Source organism: Calypte anna, chromosome 1, assembly GCF_003957555.1.
Source record: "Calypte anna isolate BGI_N300 chromosome 1, bCalAnn1_v1.p, whole genome shotgun sequence".
Classification (NCBI taxonomy): domain Eukaryota; kingdom Metazoa; phylum Chordata; class Aves; order Apodiformes; family Trochilidae; genus Calypte; species Calypte anna.
The window spans coordinates 178,655,837-178,675,860 of NC_044244.1; the positions used below are offsets into that span (position 1 = coordinate 178,655,837).

Consider the following 20,024-nt stretch of genomic DNA (forward strand, 5'->3'; position numbering starts at 1 on the left):
TTTCACCAGCCTAATGCTTGCTTTAGTGAAACACTCATAACCAGCACTCGCCCTGAGATTGAGCCATCTTATTTGTCTTAGCCTTGTATTTGTCTGGTGGATGAGGGCAGATGTCTGTCCCATTTCAATAGCTTCATGGCTCAATAAATAAAGTGAGCTGACACTGGTACACATGGAGGCTTCAGCACTCCACAGGCCCCCGTGGAGAGGCAAGAGGAGAATCTGGGAAACATGACTTGGGGTTGTGACTGTTCACAGAAATGAGAGAGGCAGAGCCCTCCGCCTCATGCTGCCAGAAGCAGAAATGGTAAAACCGATTTAACTTTTCTCTTAACAAGCCCATGAATGAGCTGAAGACCTGATCTCATGGTTCCTGAGGAAGAGGCAAGCTTTTTCATTAAGATCAAAAGAAACAACACTTGGGGTCATTATATATCAAAGCACTTTGTGACTTTATTGATGCATTTCAAATAACATCATATTGAATAGGAAAACTGTGCCAGTAAGGCCACTTCAGATCAGCTGGGACAATGAATCTTACCTGAAACAAACTGTGTTGTATTTTCAACTGGTTAAATGGCATTGGATGTGTGGAGCCAAATTCTTGTTTCATGAATGTGTGGACTTGAGTGTATTTTACTGAGGATATGCATGACTGTGATCTGAATCCGGCCCATCCAGTGCAGCTGAGCATAAAATGAGGTTGAAGAGGCGAGAAGTGTATTTTGGTTTTGAGGTTTCAGAGTCTTGTTATCATTTTTTCCAGATGTTCTTCACACTATTTCTGGGAAGGAAAGGCAGGATTTCTCTACCAGCATACACAACAGAATGATTGGCGTATTTATGATTTTTCCTTGCAGCTTTTTCTAGTAAAAAGATATTGGACTCATTTTACTAGCAAAAAGCACATTACATTTTATCTTTTTTTTTTTCAATTGTTTGATTCCATATGGTAAACATTTGTATATGGTAGGTGGAAAATGAAGAATTTTGTTTTATTTTACACTTGTCCTTTCTCTTTTCCTTCTGTCGCATATCAGTAAGGAATCATCACATTATTTTCTCATTTTAATGTGCGCTGTTAATTTCTGGTATTTCTAACTCCTGTGTGTGAGGCACTTGAAGTTACTAGGTTTGATTCTGCTCCAAGTTGAGCAGTGAGGAGGCTGTGAAGCAGAGGTGGGAAGGCAGAGATGGTTTCAAAAGCTGTGTGGAGGAGTGAGGGGGGAGTTCCCATGCTCCTGCTAGCACTGGGGACCGAAGTGCCCAGCTGCTACTGCTGCCCAGTTGGAGCTGACATCCCCTTTTTCCAGTGCAGTTAATTACTTCACATCCTGATTGTGCCTATCATGTAACCTTGAGGGAGATGCAGTGCACATATAGGGTTAAAACCTGGTGACCTGGAGAAGGATTTAGAGCTGTGATCAAATCTGTTAGTAAAGTCAGAGTTGATATCTGGTACAGTATCAGCACAAAGGCCAAAATGAAGCTGTAAATTGAAAGCAAAGATTAGGAAAAAGAGAACAAGATGAGAGTTAAAACTGATTAAGGGGCCAATCTCTGGTGCCTAATCCTGAGCTACTGGGCTGGGCACCAGGGATCTCCACAGGGGAGAGAAGGAATCTTCCCTCCGGGCTGCACAGCAGGAGAACTGCTCCATAACAACTGTTCCAGCCTAATGGGTTCAGCCTTGGCTCCTCCAGTGGCAAACCCAGTCTGGGAAGAGAGACAGGAGAGCCTGCATTTACACCTCTGATTCCTGGCTAATAAGGAAGTAGTAAATTTTATGTAACAAGGACAAGAAAATGGAAGTTCTACTAGGTATTAAATTTTTAGTGGACAATTAGAAAATAATAAAATCTTAAAGTAATTTGGTTTTTTGCAGATCAACCAAGTGTCCTGTGCTTTGCTTTAAGTTGTATCCAGATGCTTTTGAAGTTCATCAATTTTTGTTCTTGCCCCAAGTTGTTCTCTTAGGTTTTTTTTTTTCCTCTAAAGAAGATAAAGAAAAAAACCCAATACGAGTTTTGGGTTCTGAACACAGTAAGTCCTTTTCACTTTTATCAAAGCATGTAAGACTTTTTTAAAAAAAACAGGAAGGGATTTAAGGGAAAAAAAAAAAAAAGCAAACTGAAAAACATCAACAGACCAAGCATGGAAAATTTCAACCTCCAAGGTGACTTAATTCTGAAAAAAATGAGTGAGTAGGAAAAGAATGTTACAATTGCAACTGTATTTCCACCTTATCTGTAGAGGATGCAACCAAGCACCCACTAGAGTAAGTGCAAAGTGAGGCACTTATGGACAAGAAGTAAACAGCACTGATACCAAAAAGAGGATAGTTGAAAGGCAGGAAGCCACACTTAGCCTTTTTTGCTTCCCAGACATTTAAATTGAGTCAATTCCCACATTTTAGAAAGGCTGAATGCAAAACAGGGCAGTTTCAACTTTGTGTCAAGTTACTTGGGCTTGGGACAGCTGACAGTGATGCCTGCCCCCTCCATGTAGTGAAAGGCATAAACACACACATAATGTTTGCAGTGCTTAGAAATGGAAGGCACTCTAAGCAGAGAGGGATCTCATTATTTTCTTGGAATTGTTTCTTTTCAAAGAGGCATGTGATGTTTAGTGTTTGCCTTTTTAGTTCATGTTTTTGAAAGGTGCTTAGTAATACTGTCTTCTGTTCAAAGTAGTAGTCTTGGAAAGAAGTTTAGGAATAACAGCCTCAAAAATGAAGGTTCAAATGGATTGTCCAAGTGATTTTAGGAGTCAAAGGAGGGATCTGTTTGGCTTTTCTGCCTTGTTAATGTCAAAAGAAAATGTAAATCATCCTTTTGTGTCACCAGAAGGAGGTTTGTCCTGTTTAATGACTTTAAATAGCTTAAATAACTTTTAAGGAGCAACTTGAAGAGGATTTTGTGAAATTAAAGTGGAGAGTTTGGTCCCAGAACCCTACACCCAGTCCAGGTGATGCACACAGGGCTGTCTGAAGCTCAGGACATGCCTTGGCTTCCAGGATGGCTCTGCTGCTCACGAGGTGATGCGGCAACATGGGGAGCCCTGCGTGCACCTCATGTGGGACTCACTGCTGAATGCCAGCTTCAGGCTTCTCCTTCATGCTGGGGCCTTGCCTTCAAACCTCTGAGGCATTAAAGGGAAAGGAAAGCTGCTGTTTTGGTGAATGAACATACTCTCGGGTCAAATCACAAGCTGTAAGAAAAGTATTTTTCCAGGTGATTGATGAGTGTCATAGATCCCCATGGCTGCAGGGTTGGCTTGAGAGTTTCCCAGACCATTCCTTACCAGTTGTGGTCATACTGGCCCATCTTTGCCCTGTCTCCTCAGTTGGACCAACTCAAGCTGATTCTATGATTCTATGTGGGTCCCTGTGATAAACAAGTTGAGCGAAATGGGATGGTGTGGGGAGCACTGTCAGGTCCTCTGATTGACTGGTAAGGGCAGGATCTGCTTTAGCCATCAATCACCACAAAGGATGCCCCTGGAGCTGCTGCTGAAGTTGTGTGGCCCTCAACCTCTTCACATCCAGCCAGGATAAATTACTTGGAGCTCTGTGTGAGCTGAGCTCGGTACCATGTGTTGCAAGTCTGGAGAGCTCACCGTTGCATGGCTACTTTAAATATGCTCCAAGCCAGTCTTGCAGGGCCACTTACTTGCATACATTCAATGATTTACAGACACAAAATTGTCTGGGTAATGTCAAATGTAACTCTTAAATAGGGTAAGTTCCTTAAATAGTTGCCTCCCATCTAGGGAAGGGTTGTTTTCCCCTGTGGCTCTAACAAGTACTTGCAAAGCAGCTGGAGGGGAGCTGCTGCATCAGCAAGATGCCCTGGAGATGTTAAACCAGGGCAGGTCATAAGGCCTCCAGCTTCCCAGGAGACTTGGTTGTTGTTGAACCCTCATCAAGGAGTAGGTGCTCCCTAAAGCCTGGTTGTTCTGGTGTTGGAGTCACCTCTGATAGGTATCTTCTTGCTGCTCTCAGCGCGCTAGTGGCACAGGCCACATATCTGTCTCCATTTCCCTGTGGTTTGTGCCTGGTGACTGTGCCTGGGCTTTTGGTCTTCTAGCTATGGTCTGGGATTTCACTGATGGCTTGCTGAGTATTTACAGAAAAATGCGAAAGGAGCATGGATTTGGATGTGTCTTTATTTCATCTGGATCCTGAGTGATTAAGAAGCAGTGTTTGTAGACGCTGACTCTGCAAAGAAAATGCTGATTTTTGTTTTACTGTTTATATGCCTCAGACGTTTCCTTGTGAAATGCTCTGGAGATTTCCTTTGATTACACTGCAGCTTCATTATCAGTAATGCCTGTTTGCCTTTTAAATTAAAAGACCTCCTACCCTGATTGACCTCATAGTAAAACATTCCAGCAATCGAGTGCTAGATAACAAAAAATAACATCTCCCCTTCATGGACTGAAAGAAAGAAATCGTCAGAAGCCTGCAGTTGCTACTTCTGCTATTCTGTAGGAGGGTGATTCCTCTCTGCAATGTCTCCAAAGCCCAGAGATTGGAGGTAGTAAGTTTGCTCACTCAGCCAGTCAAACCTCTCTCCCACAGCCCTGGACTGTGTTGTGTATTTGAGCATAGGGTGTTTTGCTGAACCCTTAGCATTAGTGTGGCTTGCATTTGAGATGACTGGCATGCTTTAATTTTGAATTCCTGGTCTTGAAGAATGTTGTTTTTACATTCTCCTTACCCCAAGTCTTAGTTATTTACCATCTCTGTGCCTGCTGCTTAACTTTAACAACTCCCTTATGTGAATTCTGTTCATGCACTTCAGTCTAAACTAAAAACAAGTCAAAGTGATGCCTGTGGCTGTGCCAGGGTGGTGCATTCAGCTGGCAGGGAGTATCTGAGGAAGAAATATAATTGATCTCTGGCCAGTTACAAAGGTGTGGGACAGACTCTGCCTGGATTATGGTGTTTGCTGTTTGTCTGCCAGGCCCATGGCTGATGCTGTGAGCCTTCCACCAGTGTTAGGCTGCAAGAACGGTGACAGATGGAACGTGTGCGTTAATCCTGAGGAAGTCTTGGTGTGTCCTTGCAGCCCAGAGAGGGATCCGTGAGTCCACTCTGACAGGTCAGACCTGGAGAGAAGTCACGGTGCTCCAATCTCTGGTTCTTCTTTAGAAGAAATATAATGGAGCTGAGAACCAAGAGACTGAAATCAAAGTCAGCAGTCTGCTAATAAACAGTTTGGTGATTAGGGCTGATCAAAGCTGGGGAAAGCTGTTTCAAACCTTTTTTTTTCTCCTCATATTTTGTGTTGGTGTACATTTCAGTGACTGAAACCTGTCAAGAAGTAAACATCAAATTTCTTTTAAGTTACTATTTGGAATGTATGGAAGAAATCAATTATTCTGTTTTAATTCTAAATTTTAAAAAGGGAGAGAGTATCCTCTCCCATCCTCAAAATCTAGTCTATGGCTAAGTTTGAAAGAGCAGAATCTTCCTCATTTTTATCTTGTGTTCAGCTACCTACACTGGATATTTTGCAAAAAAATTCTTCTTCTCTCCTCCTTTCCTTCCTTCTGTTGCAGTCCCAGGACACGTTGCAAGATACTTCTTCGAGCAGGAGAGGAGTGTAGACCATCCAGGGTTCCTCAGGCAATGTGTTTAATGGAGTATGTGACAGTGGAGAGAAAGAGGCTGAAAACACATCTGGGTAGGAGGGAAGCCTAAGCTTTGATGGGTTTTCTGTTTTAAACCAAGGGGCACAATGACTGACTTGTTGCTCAGTGCTGCAGTAGCACCGTAGGTTAGAAGAAACAGTGGCCCTGCACCTGTGAGCAGTAGGGTGAGGGGTTTCATAGCTATTCAGATGATAGGAAAATCAGCTGCATCCTTTCTTGCCCTCTGGGCTTACCCATGGATGCTGGGTATCTTTGCACTGAACCTCTGCCAGAAGTTTGTTGAGTGTTCTTAAAGCAGAGGGGTAGCAGCTGGGATATCTGCTTCTGTTTTGTTTGTGTCTTCAGCAGCTCTGGTTATGCTTCAGTAGTAGCTCAGTTCTTTATTCTAGTAAGTGGAAAAGCAGAAACAAATATTTAATATATGTGTATCTTCCTGAATTCTGAATAATGCAGAAGGGCAGCAAGTTAAAACCAATGGCAGCTAAGTGTCTTTGCCCATTTGGTGTGCTTGTGCGTTCTGTCTCCTCTAGTAAATCATAACAAAATGCAGGAGTTCAGTTCTTGTAAGAGAAGGGGCACCTTGAATTAATATTTTTTAACTGGACTATGGTGTGTATTTTCTCAAGGAAGATCCAATTTTAAGAGACGCCTGCATCCACTTTAACCTTCTCTTCCTTCTAAACCCTGCTTTTGCCACCAGCCAATTAGTGGACTTGGGAGAACATTCTGGGTCAAGCTGTACTGAGTACCGAAAATCCTCATTAATGCTAATTAGTGCTCAGTAGGTTAATTGGTGGTGAAGCTCATATTTTTTTAATTACTTGAGCAAATGAGCCAGTGGGACTTTGTGGTCAGCTTTGAATTATTCTGTTTGTTTTGATGCACCTCATTTGAATGTGTAAAGCCAGATGTTTGTTTCCTAGATTTAAGGGCTGTTTGCTTTTGTGAGGGATGAGAAAAGAACACAGGAAAATAGAAAAAGGTCTCTGTTGACACCTTAGAGCAATTCAGATCTGAAAATGGAAGAGTCATTTTATTCATGGAATAGAAAATATTGTTATGAAATTACACATTGCCTTTAGTTCACCTTTTGATTTGTCATTCTCTTAATGAATGTTTGTAATGCTGTTAGCACAGACTTCCAGGCAGACAGAAATTATCTTGACCCTCTTAGGAAGCCATTGCAAAGTTATTCCTGGCCCAAGGTATTCTTCATTATTGTTAACATCTGAATCTGGTTTTATATAACTTGAATTATGATGGATCTAAAATGTTTTTTTCATAATCCTCAGAATCAGGACCATTTTCAGTCGTTTTTGTTCTAATCTACTATTGGTTTTGTATAGTTAAAAGCATTTCCTCAGTGTCCTTTCTCCCTTATATAATTACAGATAAATGGAGTCTCTCATTTACCCCTTAAGCATATTTCACTGTCACTCTTCAGGTCACTGACTCCCATAAGGATGTCTGGGTTTGTGATTTCTTTCATTCTGACACTTTTTTTTTTGAGTTTCTGGCTATCACAACTACATGAAATATTCAAAGTATGATCTCATGTTGTCTTACTCGTTTGCCTCAATGCATCAGAAGATGCCATCTGTGGACCCCATGGGAGAACTTAGACACTGTCTATGACTCACTGGAAAGTAGAATTAACACTTGGGATTGATTCACAAGCAGGCCTTATCCTGGTGCCTGCAAATCTGATATCATTGTTAGTTTTGCATCAAAGTGTGAAGGAGACTGAGAAGTCTTCACTTTATCTGCTGGTAGCAGACAAAAAACTTTCTGGAAGCAAAGACTCCATTGGTATCCTTGGCAGCACTTTTGTCTTGATAAGAAACACACTTCACTTTCATTTCAGGGCAAGTACTAGGAGTTCTAATATCTGTTAATAAATCAAATACTCATCCATTTCAGAAGAGCTATGTTGCATTTACTTATGTGTACAAAGAGCTCATTTTATAGTACTTAAGTGGTCTTGATTTGTAGTCTGTTTAATTATCCCTTGTACTTAAACCACAAGTACTCTAGTTTTTCCATGAGTTTTTCTTTCTTTGCATAGATATCACAGAATCATAATGTCAGGGGTTGGAAGGGACCTCTGAAGATGATCAAGTCCAACCCCACTGCCAGAGCAGGAGCAAAACTAGGGCAGGTCACTCAGAAATGATCCAATATAATTTCCCAAAGGGGGAAATCAAATACAACTTCAGTTTTGACATTGTTGGTGATAATTACCAGTATCAAAGATAGTCTAGCTTTGGCTTCCTTAGAGCTACAGAGTGTCACTCCTCAGAAGTCCCTTGACAGGACACCCTACGTCACACATGGCACGTAGAAGCCTGAGGAGCCAACCATTACTGACTCATAGCAGATGCCATCCTGCTCTTCAGCTCTGGCCATGGTGGACAGACAGATGAAGAATTTGTTTCTCATGCCTTTTGTGCTGTGGGTAATTCTATGTTGTTTATTTCTCCCTTAGAACAAATACAGTTTTATTTGCTTAAGATTCCTCTTTTAAGCCCAGACCACTCTCTGGCTCTCCTACTGAGATGGGAAAGACTGTACCTGTATGTTCTTTACCCACACACAGAACAAGTGTTCCACTTGTCATTCACAGGGCAGCAGTAGATTCAGACAGTGTTTCGCTACACTTATCAGTCTGTGAATTAAGAAGCTACCCAACAGTAGTCAGTGGGAGGTTGCACAATACACCTTCACTAGTTTGCACGTGCACTGGTGATGACTGATGCTGCAGGCTGACCATTTCATGAGCCTGTTAAGGGTTAGAGAAATCTAAGGTCTTGCTTTGTGCCTACTATCCCCTTACCTGGTGATTCTTTGTAGTATCTGCTTTCTGTTTTGGTGCCTGCTTTGAGCTGATTTCTGTGTGCACTTAATTTTCTTACAGCCAGCTGGTCTTTGGGTATTTAGCCAGTTGGATCTTCCAAGACATTGAGAAGATTCCATGCTGTAACCCCAGTTTTAGTGGAAACGAGTGATCCTTTCTTCTTTGAGTGAACGCAGATCTCATGATCCAAGAGTTCTAAAAGATTGTTTGATCCTCTCAGTTAATAACTATAGTTTTGCTTCCAAATTGTTATCAATTTCTGTTTTGTATTGAGAGACTTTATCTGACTGGTGTCAGATAAAGCAGCCTGGTGTATCTGTTATTGGGGGGGGGGTCTGTAGTGCCAGGGGAAGGAGAAGAGACCAAGTGCATGAAAATACTGGCAGTTTGTAAAGATTGTACAGAGGAGGGGTCTATCCTCTGTACAAGTTTATAGTTCAAGGGGTGGAGCTTACAGACCACAGGAAATAGAGAAGGATTCCTCCCTTTCTTTCACGGGTCTCATTATGCACTGAACAGAGAAGACTGATATTACCCTAATGGACTATTAAGTGGAATATAAGCCTGCATGGCTGGATTACATACTATAGGCAGCTCAGAGATTCTTTGGTTACTTTCTTTATTTGAAGTTAGCAAACTACTTCAATGAAAGGGAGTTGTTTGTTTAATGCTGTTGTAAGCTTTTTGACAGCAGCAGCTGTGCTTGCTGGGATTTCCATTCCATATACCAAATGCATGTGAATTTGTAATCTAATGCAAGAAAGATAGCAACGTTGGCATTGAGATCTGTATCCATGTTTGTAGCATAACCAGTGGAATTGCTGCTTGTGAATAAAGACATGAAAGAACAAGCAGACTGAAAATGGAAGCACATTGTAAATGTGGTGCAAACAGGATAAAGACCTGCAAGGAACTGCACTAGCAAATAGATCCCTTCTATGCACTGGCTTCATCTCAGTGTTAGAAACAAGATGGAAAAAAAACAGCCCAGTCACAGAGAAACTTTGAAATAAAATAAGCTTTTGTAAAATAATCTATTATATAGCAGTTATTCGAGGGTCCAGTGCTATGAGGTTTGGACACTTACGTTATTTTTAAAAAAACATGGCACTTAGTGGGACTTAATTATGTGTACAATTATGTGTTTTGAAAGATCAGGATCTTAGCCATTATTTGTTAATTCTGGTCATATAATTCTTGATTAAATGAGCTGTGTTTTAAATAAAAATCAGAGTGGAAGTGTCTGTAATGATTTGTGTATATAGGTTAAACCCATTGTAAGCATACTGTGGTTTTCACCTTGTTTGTATTTTCACTTTCTGCTAATTCAGTAATAACTTTTCAGACCTTCGACATGAACTGTGTAAACCAAAGAGATTTTTAATCAAAAACTGGACAGAAAGTATTCTTTCCAATATGAGAGGTGAAACTGAGAGTGTTCCTTAGAAGACAGTTAACTATGGATTCCAACTTGGGTTGCTTTGTGCTGTTTTGCAGGTGTGATAGAAGCCTTTTACCATGTGCTAAACCCTAGTGCTTTGCTCCTTCTCTCTAAGGCAGTTTGTGGGTGCCGTGATTCAATACTAAAGGGAAATCTCATTTTTAATATTCCATATCACATGATTTTAGACTTCTGGTATGGTTTATAATAATTCATATACATTTGACATTCAGAAATCACAATGATGGTGATATTAGAGATGGGGTAACTAAACGTAAACTTGTACAAAATGGCCTTAGAAAGGAGGAATTTCTGTTATTAGAAGGTTCTCGTGATAACGTGCAGTTTAAAGAAAGCAAAAATTCTTTTTCATGCTACAGCCATCTTACAGACTGACCAAGTCAAAGCTGCCAAGTGCTTTTAATACAGTTGACTTTACCTTGAAATTTTCTGGTTACTCACTGGTATATTTTTTCTCTCCTTCAGCGTGAACGAACGTGACCATTTGTTAAAAAGGCTCGGGAGGAAAACCCCACCGAGCCTTTTCCGTGCTCATTCTGCCCAGCAAAGCGTATCACGTAAGTAGTGGTCATGCATGCATGTGTGTGAAGGGAAGGGAAGTGAAGGGTGATTATTTTTTAATTAAATTGTAGGTAGGAATAATCTAGCACAGAGGCTGAGCTGCCAAGCAAGACACATGAATTTGGAAGTGGAATTAGTGTATTTGGCCCCAGGCAAGTGGAGCTCAAATGTGAATAATTCCCTAGGATCCAATCAACAGGCCCAAATGACAAAATCCCAGTAGGCAGGTTCTCGAAATGTAAAATCCTGGTAGCTTCAAGAATACTTTAAAATAAAAAACTCTACAGGATAAAATAAATGTTGTAATAGAGACTAGCTTAAATAGAAGTGTGTTGTTTTATGAAGAATCATTAGCTGTGATTAGCTGAGAATATAGTGATGTTTCAGGGATGCCACTTGGGGGTTCTGTGTGTTTCTGATGAGGAAAGCCATGGTGTGCAGAGATGTCTCCTGTCTTTCTCCTCTTCCTTTTTGTCCTCTGCTGCAAGAAGAAATGCAATATCATGTCTTGCTACTGCTGCTATGTAGAAGAAATTGCGTTTCTTACTGGTGTAGAGGTCATCCATGCCTTCCATCTTCCTAGAGGAATGTGTGACAGGCCTTTATCTGCTGGACCTGACTTTTGACAGTGTTAGAAAGGCTTCCACAGTGTTAAAAATAATCTAACAGCTCTGCAGACCAGATACACTGAAGGGCCATGGTGTCTCAAGGACCAATACAGTCCAGCCAACCCCTTCTAGAGGTAAAATGCTGTTGTGATTAAGCTGGTGGTCAAAGTATGCTTATCTTACAAAAGAATATAGACCCCTGGTGTGCAGTACTTCTGCACACAGGGCAAGCAGCAGGCACTCAGGATTTGGTTTTATATTGGCATTGCAGTGAGAAGTGACACCCCTGACTGTGATGTCAAATCTCATTGCTGTCTGGGTCATCTTCTGTAGCAGAACTGTTGTGATTCAAGCCATGGAGGCAGGCCTGAGATTTGTGAACCCTGCCTGAAATATTCCTATTATCCACAGGGAATTTGACTAGAAGGAGTAGAACAGTGATGGATCTGCTACTCTTTGTCCTTCATAAAGCCATTGCAAAAGGGCATCACTGTCAAGGGATCTAGGGTCTTTAGTGATCAGTCCCATTCCTCCTGAGAAAGATACACAGAGCTGCGCTGTGGGCCCTGTGCTTCTACCAGGATTTCATCCTTTGTGCCAAAGAGCCAGGGATGCTGACAGTAGCACAGCTTTTGACACTCAAACATGCTCTTTGAGGAGATTCAAAAGGCAACGATTGGCTGAAGAAATACATAAAATGCATAAATAAATTGCTGTTCAAGTAGTCGGCTGTAGAGACTTAGCACAGTGCAGAAGAGGAGATACACAAGTGGTGACTAACCAGTCTTGATATATGCCTTTAGCCTGGCAGAAGAAATCATCAGGTTGTTAGTAGGTGGAGGGCTCTTGGGAAAGAAAAAGGAGATACCAAAATAAATATTAATTTGGATCACTAACTTTCCTAAAAAAGCAAATGACTAAGTGCTAAATGAGTCAGACCAAGTTACAATCAACAGTCTGTTTTTCACATGAACTTTGATTGTGAAGCTGTTAGAATTAAAAGATGTTTTTTATGGCATATCCATGACTTTAAAACTTGTATCATCTTGTGTCAAATGTTATTTTCCAGTGTTGCATAGCTGCTGTATGTACAAGGCCATGTGAAATCCAGGGAACATATGCAGTGTTTTCACAACCTTAAACTGTACAACTGTTTACTGAATGCTAGAAATCTTCAAAGCAAAGAATTGATGAATAGGGCAGTAGCCTTGACATGCTGGGCCAATATCTTAAATCACACTACAAGAGTTCTGTTTGAAGTCTTGAACTGTTCATGTGTTTCCACCAGGCTCTGAGTTCCCAGACTGTGAGAGCCACTTTGTGCAGAAATTGCATTCTGACTTCAACTCAGAATCTGACTCTTGCATATAAAGCAGGAGAAGGGTTTGTTTAGTTAGAGCTGACAAAGGCTTAAGGAAATCAATTGGCTTGGTCCCAGCAAAAAAGGAAAACTGGATTAAATTTCCTAGCACAGATTGTAAAGATGTAGTACTGGTTGAGAGTCACTTTGGTTTTGACAACTGTTTCCAAGTCTTTGGAGAGGAAACACAGCCTAAATAGCTTTGTTTCCAATCACATAGAAAGGAGAAAAATCTCATGAGGAGTTTCAGGCCTTACAGTACTTGTTTGTGGTGAGAGGAAAAAGATGACCAAGGTTAAGTCTGCAGAGCCCTGTACCAAAAGGCAGAAGCTCACTCTCTCTGTGTTTCTTTAGTCTCATTTTGTGAGCCAGGGCCTCTTCAAAAGCATTAGCATAGCACAGTGCCTTCAGGTAGGATGCATGGCTCCTATACAGCACCAGGCTCTGGCAGATCCAGTTCCGAAAGTGGGGGGCAGAGCCACACAGCCAGTGCCATGTCAGTGTCATACAGGAGTGCCAGCCAGGGTTAATCTCTTAAATGCCTTCTCCCAGTAAAGAAACTGACTCAGAGTGACAGCCTCACACAGTCACCCCTGTCCATCCAAGGGCTGTGGCCTTGAAGTGTGTAAGACCTTCATGGCTGTTTTACACGCTCTGGCTTTGGTTTTGTGTTCCTGAATCATGGAGAGCTGTCAAAAGCATAAAAGCTATTTACTCACTGTACTTCCAAACATAATGTGGCTCCTTCCTACCAGTATAACTTCTGGCAAGCTTTATGAAAACTTTACCTTTTTTTTTTTTTTTTTTTTAATTTTTTGTTGAATGGCATTGTCATAAAACTTCAGTGGAAGAGTTTTATATGGTTGTCAAGACCATGTGCTAACATAAAATGATCTCAGCATCGTGTAGGCAGTGGTGATGACACAGACCTCTAGGCTTGTTGCAGCTCCTAGTGAAGGTGCCTGGTTTAATTGGAGATTGTCCATTGCCATCTGCTTTTGAAAGCCTCTGAAGAGTGAGCAGAAGTGCCACCAGCCTCCTCTCAGACATGGCTTTTGACCCTTCCCTTTCACATGCTGTGGGGTTCCCTCTTGAGGGAAAGAGCAGCAATGACTCCCAAAAACTTGCTCTCTCAAGGGACTTGCTGGCAATGAGGTCTTATCATAGAATCATAGAATTAGCCGGGTTGGAAGGGACCTCAGAGATCATCTAGTCCAACCCTCTTCTCCAGATGAGCTTTCTGCAAGTCTTACAAGTTCATGTCATGACTTTGTGAAAGTAGCATCTCCTTTAGACAAGCTCTGTAGATAAAAGATGGTTCTTGACCTCCCCTTTCTTCCTGCATGGCTGACCTGTGTCACCTGTGCCCCCAGAGCCTCACCAGCAGGATGGGAAGGGTGATGCTTCCCACTTGTTTGAGCATGACTGTGTATATTTTAAGCAAAGTCCCAAACCATCCCTCTAGTGCAGCTTCCCTCCTGTAATTCAGAATACCCCCTGCCAGTTCTTAGTTGCCACTTGTCTCAGCATGCTCTTAAAAACAACTGAATCCTGCTCTTGTTAAGCACTGCTCCAGCAGAACTCACCCTGAAATGCAGAGAGCCATGCCTGGTGAGGATTACTGCACTTGGCCCAGATTTCCTATGCTAGAAAAGAAAATCCCTCTTCCTTTGACAGAATATGGTGATTGCATAGAGGAAATCTGAATGCAGAGCGTATAGTTTGCACCTTATCAATCAGTGGAGAAAAAGCACCTGTCATCTGAGGTTCATTTCACAGCATGGGGGCTGACAAATAATAAATAATAATAATGTGTTCATGCTGAGGGCTCTAATCCCACCATTTATTTTCCACTAGCAGACACCTTCTTCCTCTCACTTTTCTGGTGGTGCATTTTGATTTGAAAAACAACAGGGTACCTTCTTGAGGTGCTTTTTAAACTCAGTTTACTCTTGTCTTGCCCATGTTTGAAATACAATATACATTCTGTATTCTTCCTAAGCTGTGTGTTGATTGTCAACTCAAGTTGCAATCTTTTAAAATCAACTTAAGAAAAAAGAAATAGGAATAAGTAGTTTAGAATTGTGGCATCTGACTATTTTCTACATGCAAATACCAGTAGGTTAGTATCTGGGACAGAAGAGATGAGACCACTTGTCAGGAATTCCTCTTGAGTCTTTTAGAAAACACAGGCATAGTTTATCGCAGAGAAAGGAATGATTTTTGTAAGCATTAGTCAAAATATTCAAGATTTAAAGCAGCTCTCACTGGAAGAGGGTTGCTGGAGAAGCCAAAGCTGAGTTAGTATTTACTGCTCAGTTGGTGAATGTGAACTGAAGGAGGCATTTGCCTGGCAATGTGATACCATAACACTGATTTTCACCGTGTCAGAAAGATTTTTGGTATCTAAGAAGCACCATTTTCTAAAAGATAATTTTTTTTTAAATAAGAAAGCCTCTCCTATTTCTCCAAACCCTAAAACTTAACTTTAGTGGATTTGAATGTCTAGGCATCTTTCTCCAAAGGCAAACATCATGATGATAACATGGATTTTATACTTTGAGCTGTGGTTAACCATGATACCACTGCATGTGTGAAATAGCAAAATTCTGCAGAAGGCCAGGCTTCTGTCAGCCTTCCAGTGAGAACTGCCCTCTTGTTGATAGGGACGGACAGTTCAAGTGTATCAGAGGAGAGTGCAAGGAGTTAGGAAGCCTTTAAAATAAATCCCTGAAGTAACTAAACCTGTTTGCAGTCCTGCCATTGAGTAGACTTTTCTGGAACAAAGAGAGTACTCTGGACCTTTTCTGGTTCTGGTCTTAGATGTTGCATGTAAGTTGGGCTGGTGAGCTTGTGCAGCTTTACTGCATTCAAGACATGTGCATGGAGACAGCTACAGTAATCCAGCATTGCATAGACCAGAATAGTCATTGCAGTGAATATAAAAAGAGTGTGTTAAATTAGAAACCTAATGAGAGACTAGATTCTGATCTTCTAATAGAATATCAAAGCTGTAAAAAAACCCAACAGGATGCTTTTAAAATTCAGTAGGTTTCCTGATAATATCTGGTTCGAGTGAAACCTTATATTTGATGAGAACGTGAATTCTCTCCTTAGCAAATGAGCCCCTCTGACAGATATTCAAAAGTGCACCTTTCCTCCATTAATAGAAAGTCTCTGAACACAAAGGTCCTTCCTTCTGCAGCAGCAGTAAGTGAGTTGTGCCCAGAAAGCCCCAAAGAAATGTGCTCCTGCCTGGAGCTGCTGCAGGACAGCTGAACAATGAGGGCCTTGTTCCCAGGGCGGGCTCATAGGTGTGGTTTTAAAACCAGAGTTGGGGGAAAAGTTCAAACTTCTGAAAAGCTTCCTAGTAACTGGCAGATTGGAGACTTTCATTGTTTTTGGATGGGGTCTGAAAATAGTGGAAATGTAGAACTGCTTGGGGAGTGTGGATGGGACTCAGCATTCTGACTCTGTAAGGCACAGTCAACTGCCTGAACAGCTTAAAGCTTGATTTTAGTTGTGATGTGAATTAAAAAAAAAAAAAGTGTAATATGAACATCTTCCTGTACAGAGATCAACTGGAAAAGTTTTAAATAAACTGCCAAATGTTGAACTTCAGCTTAATAGAGTGGTGTCCAAGTGCAGGGATCAAAACCTTTCCCATGATGTACATGCAGACCTCTCATTAATGATATTTCAAGGCTGGCTAAGAACTTAAGGTTGTAATGATACCCCTGCTATAGTTAATCTTTGATCATCTTAGACTGATTTTTTTGTCATATTAAGGTCTGCTCTACTTGTGTGAGAGGGGTGAACATATCTATTGGATTTCTTTTTGTGTTGGCTTTGCAGAGTGTTTGGGCTGCCTGGCCGTTTATAGGCCTGTGCTAGCACTGGAAATAAGCAGATCATGGGAAGATACCTGGGGTTGCCCACCCTTGTGTGGGCAGTGCCGGATTTGCAGTAGTTATGGCAGAACTGTGGCAGTAACAATGAAGAATCCACAGCACTGAATGATCTCACTGGATAAGTAAATACACCAAAGCCATCTTGATGCACACCAGGTTATGAAGCACGAGCTTAGGTCTTTTAGGGCTTAAGCTTGCAATCTTTGACCAAGTTGGCTTTTTCATTGAGAATTTAGCCAAAAAAGCAACAGTGTGCTTGGCCCTTGGTGTGGAACAGACCTTCTGAAGGTAGTTAAGTGTGAATCTACCCTTTTTAAAATGAAAGCCTGTTTTGTAAATTGTATTTCCCTTGCAATTATCCAACATGCACATAGTTTTTTCCAAAAGACTGTTTGCATTCTGTGAACCTTCTACTGAAGGCAGGAAAAACCAACCTGTACCTCTATGTATATTGGCATGGAATCGCTCAAGGAAAATAAAACAGGGTGCTGGGATGATTGGTCACGTAATCAAATCAAAGTTCAAGCTGTCCTGCAATCAGTCCAAGAAGAAGGTGTGACTGGAATTAGTTCTGGATGATGTATTTCTGTTTGAATCCCTTCCATTTACTGGCAAATATTTCCTACCATGCTCGTGATTCAGGTCAGCTAACCTGCTGACAGTGTGCTTTCCTGCTAAGGGAGCAAACATTCTGCTTGCAGAGCTCAAGTCTAAAGTTCCTGCAGCTTCAGAGGTGACAATTAGCTGCATGCTGTGAGAGAGGGGATAACCTTCCACATTAATTGAACAGTGGTCACCTCTGGTATTGTGGGAGTCTCTTCTCAGCACCCTACAGCTGGATAGGGGTTTCTGACCACCCTCCCTGTACAGGCATCAGCCGGCGGAAAAGATGTTGGAGCATCTGTGCTCATGTGATCCCAGCTTGAGTGTCAGGGGGAAGGTTTAAGAGGCCTCACTCAGGGGACACACTTCATTTCTGAGCTTCTCCTGGCTACCAGCATTGGTCACCTGCTTAAATGCAGGCTGCATTCAGACCTGTAGGGAGAAAGTTTGGTCTACAGCACCAAGCTTCTTGTGGGCCTCACATCCTTCCCACCTTTTAAGAGGTTGTCCAGCCCTGCGTGCCTTTCTGTCACAGGATCCCTCTGTGTTGTGCTCCAGCCTTATCTCATGTTGGCACTTGATCTAGGAGGGGGAAATAAGCCTTGAGCCTGTTTAAGGTAGTAGGGCTCCTGAAAGACATTTTCTAGGTCTCTGGGTAGTAATTTGGACATCCACCCTTATCTCATGCTATCTCTTTCAGTCTGAGATGAATTCTGAAATCCTGACCCATATTCAGAAGCTCCTGCAGCTGCTTGGGAGAGATGGAAAGTTGCCTATAGAGAGTTCCCCATGGTATAATTCTTAGGTTCTCCAAGGCAATGTTCACATCTGCCAGTTCTTGCTTGCTTTCCTACTACAGGGCTCTGTATGACTCCTATTTATCTGTTTTTATAGATTTGCCCCTCTTCTATTTTCTGGTTACTCATTTACACCTGAAAATAACCTTTACTTGGTGTCACAAATTCTGTTCTCTTTTGCTGCAGTTTTCCACTCAATTTTCTGTAGGTTCATATTTGCTTTAAATATTGTTTGCTGTTTCACCATGTTGGCCCTTTAGCTTTTGTGTCTGTTTTACCAGTAACACGTTTTGCAGATGATGCTAGAAATGTCACTTGCCATGTCCACAATAATTTAAAAATAATCAGTTATTTTGAATAATTCCTAGACAATCTGAAGGATTGCAGTAGCTAGGAGGATTAACCTGTGCAAAATAGAAACCTCCAGACTATGTTTAAATTTGCTCTATTCAAGATATGGGTGACTGGTGAGGAGAACTGAAAATTTCTTGGTATGATTTGTCAGATGTCACCTGGAAACTTGTTTTTAAAAAAATCCTTCATGGAGTAAAGAGGCAGACGTGACTCAGATCCAGTTGTGGTCTAGACATTTCCATGTTCCTCCAAGGAAACTGCTGATACCAAGCAGACCATAGAGGAGTCGAGCCAAAATGCGAATTTCTACCTGTCTGTTAAGTCTTTAAAGCAGCTCTGCCACTATGGGAGTGCACATGGTGTCCAGGTCAATCTGTAGCTTTTGAGCCAGGTTGACTCAGAGGGAAACATTCTGTGTGTACACTGCCCTGGCCTGAGGAGGGGAGCAGTGGCAGAGGGGTGGCTGGCAGCTGGGCATCCTTCTGTGCCACATGGGCAATGAAAGGCACAGCTGCAAATGTCAGAAGCACAGCACGGAAACAAAGACTGTTGCAGTCTCATGTAACTTTAGTGATGCCTAAGATTGTTCTTTAAAAAGTCTGTGCCCTTGAGCTGTACTCGAGTGATTTATCTTTTTCTTCCTTTGCTTTTTCAGATGGGTATGCTTTTTCACAAGAAGAACACGGTGTTGTTTCCCAGTCGCAAGTTGTTCGATCCTACGATACAACCAAAAGGAGAGCGGAAATGGAATAAATGCTTCTTTACTTGATGGGTGGTTGGAATAATGGGATTTGGATCAGTGCATCCACTGTTAACACATGCTTGACTAATGTGACTAGGGTTGGCGGCAGCAGCAGCCAAAACACCAGAGAACTCATTTCTGTGGCCTTAGCCAACAAGTTTCTGTATTCTCCCTGCAAACCTTGAGTACATATTGTGGGGGGAAATCATTGTTTGGATTCAGTCGCAAAGCTCTGCCTGAAGTTTTGTTTATGTTATTATGAAGCATTTGACTGTGCTATGTGAGGTGTGAAATTAAAAGCAATGTTTCACCACTATTTAAAACATCAACATAATGTTGTTCTGGGAGAAAGGTAGAAAATTTGTGTTCCATGAGAAATCAGCCTTTGCTTAATTGGAAGGGGGTGCTGAGATTTCCTGTTTTGTTACACACCGACCAAGCGCACACGGCTGCATGCAGGCATTACTCCCCCTAGTATTCACTGTTCACTAATTTGACTGAAATTTTTAACAGACAATCTGGCATAAAAATCTTGATTGCAACACAATCTGTAGCTAAAAATGCTTACTTGCCTTCGTATGACAGAATAACACAAGTTAGCACTGAATTACTTAGTGTATTTCTTGCCCTCTTACAGGATTTATTAAGGCTCTCTCTTAGCTTTCTAAAACCCAATTAATAGTTTACTCACAAAGCAAGGATGTGGAAATCAGAAAGCTCAGCAGGACAAACTGTCTTGAGCACGTGGCATTGTGCACAAAGATGAACTCAAATAGGTGCCTCCTAGGAACTCTTCATGATGTATTCAGACGTGCTCTTCAAATGTAGCCTGGGACTTCCCTCCATGATCCCTCTCCCTTTTTAACAAAAGAACAAACCAGCAAGAAGAACGTAAAAGGTACACGTTTTTCAGAAGCTGAGAAAGAAGATACTCTAAAGAAGCCCTAAAGAAGCCTTGCCCTGACCAGGTACGATAAGCTTGCAAATGAACGAAAGAGTTTACACACGTGTGCACACACATGTACACACACAGAGCTGGTCATTGTGAGAGAAGAGCTGCTGTTTGTTTGTTCAGCCAAACCAGTCCCTCTTCTAGATCTGATCCATCAACAGG

At 41.7% G+C, this 20,024-nt stretch overlaps 1 protein-coding gene across 1 annotated transcript in view; it reads left to right on the forward strand.

Annotated features, from left to right (window-relative positions):
* ATP8A2 (ATPase phospholipid transporting 8A2) overlaps window positions 1-19,162 on the forward strand; it is a 276,235-nt gene extending 257,073 nt beyond the window's left edge. The window contains exons 35-36 of the mRNA XM_030458567.1: window positions 10,440-10,531; window positions 18,824-19,162. Of these exons, the coding sequence (XP_030314427.1) occupies window positions 10,440-10,531; window positions 18,824-18,921 (190 nt within the window). The 3' untranslated portion in view covers window positions 18,922-19,162. The remainder of the gene's footprint in view (window positions 1-10,439; window positions 10,532-18,823) is intronic.
* The last annotated feature ends 862 nt before the right edge of the window (window positions 19,163-20,024 follow it).